The sequence below is a fragment of the Gossypium arboreum genome, chromosome 9 (assembly GCF_025698485.1).
Source record: "Gossypium arboreum isolate Shixiya-1 chromosome 9, ASM2569848v2, whole genome shotgun sequence".
Taxonomy (NCBI): Eukaryota; Viridiplantae; Streptophyta; class Magnoliopsida; order Malvales; family Malvaceae; genus Gossypium; species Gossypium arboreum.
In genome coordinates this window covers 14,762,725-14,768,581 of record NC_069078.1, presented here as the reverse complement: position 1 = coordinate 14,768,581, position 5,857 = coordinate 14,762,725, and the positions used below count along the sequence as shown (strand labels likewise).

The window sequence follows — 5,857 nt, the reverse complement described above, 5'->3', positions numbered from 1 at the left end:
TTGTGCATTATAAGGAATATTCATCACTTTGTACATGCATGAACCGAGAAGAATATGATCTTCAGTTTAATTTTTATTTTTTCTTTCTGTGTTAAGGGAATGTCTTTGGAGGAGGGCTTCCACTAAAATATAACTTATATGTCTTCATTTAAAAAAATCGTGTTCAATGTATATCCAAACTTTAAAAAAAAAAAAAAAAATTGAATATACTCACGTTAAAGGTATACTATCCGGGTTCATTTGGCATTTCATTCATAAGCCAAAGGCTGCAATTGAGAGGCTATAATGAACCTTTGGTGACCATCATGTCTCCTATTGTGATTACCCTCTAATCATTTCACCAGCCTCAAGGGTCCCTGTATGTTCCTTTTTATACTTTCATTATTTTCAGCTGTCTGTTTACCTATATATATATATATATATATTTTATATAAGGAATCATTGATGACAAGTTCAAACAGATAGGAATATTAAGTCAAGTTCTTCATTTCTTTTTATACATATAAAAATATAAATATAAATAAATGCCCAATTTTTATAGATTTCTTGTATAAAAAGTCAGATCATTGGCGTTTAAAGTCTTGGATAATATGGCTATTAGCTGTTTAAAGTTTTTTTATGTTAAAAAAATATAAACCATTAAATTACATTAACTTGATATTCTATTTTTTTATTCCACTTATGTTGTTTTCTTATATCTACCTTCAACTGCATAAACATTGACTGCTACTTAATTACTAAACCATTTTTTTTGTCAGCAACTAAATTACATTAACTTGTTTGTCATTGAATTTAAAGGCATGCATGCACTTAACATATATAACGAAAGGGAATCTCTTTTCCAACTCTCCCTTACAGATGATAAAGTTGCTTCCAGCGACAAAACTGGCCAGCTTTTATGTCCATGGAATCTTCATCTAATGTTTTTGAAAATTTCTTTGGGCTTATTTTTTTTATTATATAAAAACCCAAACCAATCAAAAAAAATTTTCAGAAAAAAAATTAAAGTATTTTTTGTCAACGAAGACGACCCACGTTTTTGTTTCTTATATATAGGACCATTTCCATTGTCTCAGATAAAATACTTGGCCATTTTTGTTATGATTACATATCTTTCATGCTTTTAAAAATCATCAATTTTTATTTATGTTTTTGTGTTTCAATCATTAATCTCCCTTCTTCAGCAGCATATTTGCCTTCCTTTTCTTTTTTTAAATGCTCGAGTGAGCTGGCTTTCAAGCTTAACAATCTTTTTTCTTGGTGTCCAAGTTCCTTTTTAAGCACCCTTGTCACTGAGTTTTCTGCTTTAGCCTGAGTGAGTTTTGGAAAAATGGGACGACAACCTTGTTGCGATAAGGTAGGGTTAAAGCGCGGACCGTGGACGATCGAGGAAGATCATAAGCTGATGAACTTCATACTCAACAATGGCATCCATTGCTGGCGAACTGTTCCAAAGCTTGCAGGTACACTTCGGTTCATATCAATCTATCAAATTAAGTTTCGATTTAATGGTTCATAAAATGTTGGCATTTTGTATGATGGTGATTGCAGGGTTGTTAAGGTGTGGGAAAAGTTGTAGATTAAGATGGATTAATTATCTAAGACCTGACCTTAAGAGAGGGGCATTTACCGAATCCGAAGAGGATCAGATTATTCAACTTCATGCCCGACTCGGAAACCGGTAAGAATCGGCAAACAAACACAATCTTCGTATTGCCAGTTTGCTCTTGGCTCTAACACGAAAGATGGACATTTTTTTCTAGATGGTCAAAGATTGCATCACATTTTCCGGGGCGGACCGATAACGAAATCAAGAACCATTGGAACACTCGAATCAAGAAGAAGTTAAAGCTACTTGGGTTGGACCCTGTGACGCACAAGCCAATTCAGAAAGCAGAGGAAAATGATGGGGATTCGTCCAACAAGTCAAATGGTGACGATCAACAACAAGGCATCAAATTAGATGATGATGAGAAAGTAGAGGGAATTGAATTAAGTTTGGATGAAACAAATGATCTGTTCAACAGCTACCAAATGTTATGTGAGAGCTTTGATTTGGATTCATGGTTGAATCAAGATGCTGCAAACAACACTTGTTCTTCTTCATATTCAATGGAAGAATCCTCCAACAAATCTTCAACGGGGGAAACCAATTCCACCATTGGAGAAGATTCTTTAAAGCAATGGGTTGATAGTGTGGATTCATTTCTCTCATGGGATAGCTTTATTTAATAAAACAAAAAAGCAAATTTCAAAGGAACAAAAGTGTTTCCATTGAATGACATATGCTGCAAAATGGGCAATTGTTTGGGAGGATTGAAGGTTTGATAATTGTGCATGTCTTGTTTAATTCTTTGTAGCCCTGTTTTTGTTCTTTCAAGCTTCCAACAATTGACCAGAAGAGATCTACAAGCTTGTCTCCTTTTGTAACTGTAAATTTCATCATTATGAAAGTTTCCAACGTATTCTTCATTTAACTTTACAATATGATTCATGAGCTCTCATTGTTTTTGTGAAATTTGCTATTTTAGTCACTATACTGGGATTTGTTTTCACATAATTTGACATTCTAACTTTCATTAATGTCAAATGATTATCACCGCTAAAATATTATGTTAGTCCGGAATTTTTGACAAATTAATTAAAAATAACCATTTTGATAATCATAACACAAATTTTGGGATAAATAATCTGAATTAAGGGATAGATAAATATCAAAATAATTAATGAACTTTGATCTAATATGTAATATTATATATGAATTTTGATTTTGTGTGTTTTAACTTAAAATTTAGTTTGATTTAATTTTCACAAATCACTAATAATATGATTAAATTAGCATAATTTTATGTTGATATATTGTATAAATAATCAATTATATTAATCCAATTTAAAATAGATATATGTATTCATTTCTTTAAATGTGTACAATTGAACCAAAATTAAAGTTTCATGTATATATATAAACCATAATTCAAATCTCTTGTGTATAATTACACCAAATTAATATTCATGTATAAAATTACACTTTAGACAAAAGTTCATATATAATTTGATATTTATCCCATAATAATATGAGATCAAATTATGCCTAATTAAATAACAAGTATTAAGTTCTCAAATTAAATATAATAAAGGGTGAAAACCATAATTTAAACCTAATTTTTTATTTTTTAACTACAGTTCATAAACTATTCATTACTCACTCAACTTCTGAAATTACAAAATATTATAAATTTAAACACACTCGAATTAAGATGCTATAGCAATTATTCAAACCGAGGTACTGGTTATTTGTTTATTGTTAACAATTTTCGGGCTGTATTTTTGTAAACCAATTCATGGAACTTGCTTAGCTCTTTTTTAAAATTTATACTCGAAATGTTGGGGATAGAGATAAACTAGAGAGGGCGTGCTTAGCACTTAATCTGAAGTGGATCCTATATGAATTGTTTATTTTATGTTCATTGTTCATGCATCTCTGACTTCTTGCAGGGAAGGAATCTTCATATGGAAACTCCATAATATAACCCTTGAGTAAAAGATATGCATTTATGCCATTTTCGACATGTGTTTTAACATCTTTTAAAAATAATATAATCAATCATTGTTTATGGGTGAAATAAAAATTTACTTTAAAAATTAAAAGGTATAATTTTATCATATTGGGATCGATTTATATAAATAATGAAATAGAAAATATTAAATACAAATTTTATGTGAAAAACTTCTCCGAAGAAGATAAAATTTACTGGCAAAGGATACTTCGACTTTTCACTAAATGAATAAACAAATGAGAGTATAATATGAAAAAAATAAACCTACTGTATTAAAAATACATTACCCAAATCCTTGAATATAAAAGACTATAATGATTAAAATATTCCTAAAGTAATCAGAGTTTGGCGGGGAGAAAAAGTTCTACTTAACTATCAAAATATGACTGTATTATTTGAGGAATATGTCGTGTTGTTGTGATGTCATATGCATACTTGTCACAACATCACCCTCTCCGTCAATTAGAGAACTTGTTGCGTCGTCACGACATCTCAACATCAGTGTCATCCACTTCATGCCTATTTTGCCTTTATCTTTATTAAGTGCCTACAAACTATCCGATAAATACGAAGCATATCCCACATATCATTATATAAATTTATGATTTCATAAATTTTGAAAGAATTTATTATTTTTAAGGGAGGTAAACTCACAACTTGTCTCATTTTTACCAAGCATATTACAAACCAAAGAGAAAATAAAAGTTTAAACATTAAAAATATTATTATTAAAAGCGCAGTTATCAACCTTAAAAATTAATTTACGTAAATCATAAAACAGATCCTAAAATTTTCATATATTTATATTTATATATGTGTCAAAATAAAAAAAATAAAAATGGGGATAATCGAAAGTAATTTCTTGAGAGGTGAATATCATAATTGACAGTTAAGAAAAGCAACCTCAGCAGCGTAAAAACTGGGAAAGGGAAAAGTGACAAAGTTGATGAAGCTATAGTCTCATCACTTGCTTATCTGTTGATTACAATTTCTGAATTGACATCAAAACTAATTATAATGACATATTTGACTAAATTAGCTAAGCGAATTTTATATAATCTCAAATAATCTTAAACTAAAGAAAAAAAAAGGGAACTTGAAAGCTGAGTATTGGATCATCGAATAAGGTTTTAATATGACAAAATGTAAATTTTTGGATACAACCCTTAACTTGAAATGATGATTTTAAACCTTTTTTACAATTATTATTTTCTAGTCAGATAAGGTAGGCTGTTCTATTAAGCTAAAGCTCCAACACACCTAACAATATTAATAAAATAAAATCAAACATCAGTTTTGTAATAACCAATGTAGGCATGTTTATGTTGTCATCATTGTACGATATTAATTAATCGTCAAGGCTATCATCATCAACGATGTATTAATATATACAAAACAACTTACATTATTTTGCTTTTATTATACAATGTTCTTTCGTGTTCACACTATAAAAATTAAAAAGGATAGATAATGGTCGACATTATAAATGAGATCAATTTTTTTTTTAAAAAAAAATAGTTTGTTAATTTGTAAAAATTATTTTATTGGCAACTTATCTTTTTATGGTCCTTAATTAATCTCCCACAAGAAATTAAACAAAGGCCAAGTGATTGGTCTTGATTTAACCCAAAATCTATAATATAATATAATATATATAGGATTATTATTTAATATATTAAAATATATAATGATATTGAATAAATATTCTTCAATATGCTATGTCATTCTTAAAATAAATTTATCAAATATTAGATATATATTTTAAAAAATATCTGATAGACTTCAAACATATAATTCAGTAATCAAGGTAGGTGGAGAAAATGGCTCAAACCGGATTAGCTCAAGCCTATAAAAAAGTTGATGCAAAATATAATGGTTAAACCTGAAAACACTAATATTATTGTTTTTAAGAGCAAATAAACTTCTATATATTTGAATAAAAGATATAGATACAATACGTAAAATCTAAATTATGACTATTGGCACGCGAAAAACAAAATATTTGAGAATCATGGAATTATATATATGTTTTTAGTTTATCAAACTAACAAATTTATTCCTAACCATTGACTTTATTTTTATTTATTAAAATATGTAATTGTTAGAATTTCTCTAGGGGTTGACACTAGGGGTAAGCAAAATTTAATTCGATTCGAAAAACTCGATAAAAAATTTAAATTTTGAATTAAATAGTTTGAGTTATTTGAGTTAATTGAGTTATTCAAATCAACTCGAATAAAAAAATAAGTTTATTGGTTTAACTCGAATATGAATTACACAATTTGAGTTATCCGAGAATT

General features: G+C 28.6%; 1 protein-coding gene across 1 annotated transcript; it reads left to right on the top strand.

The window, feature by feature from the left end:
* Positions 1 to 1,078: 1,078 nt before the first annotated feature.
* On the top strand, positions 1,079 to 2,477 carry LOC108456026 (myb-related protein 315-like). The gene is made up of 3 exons (XM_017754619.2): positions 1,079 to 1,463; positions 1,552 to 1,681; positions 1,764 to 2,477. The coding sequence occupies exons 1-3, from the start codon at positions 1,331 to 1,333 to the stop codon at positions 2,230 to 2,232; spliced, it is 732 nt and encodes a 243-aa protein (XP_017610108.1). The 5' UTR covers positions 1,079 to 1,330; the 3' UTR covers positions 2,233 to 2,477.
* Positions 2,478 to 5,857: the final 3,380 nt, after the last annotated feature.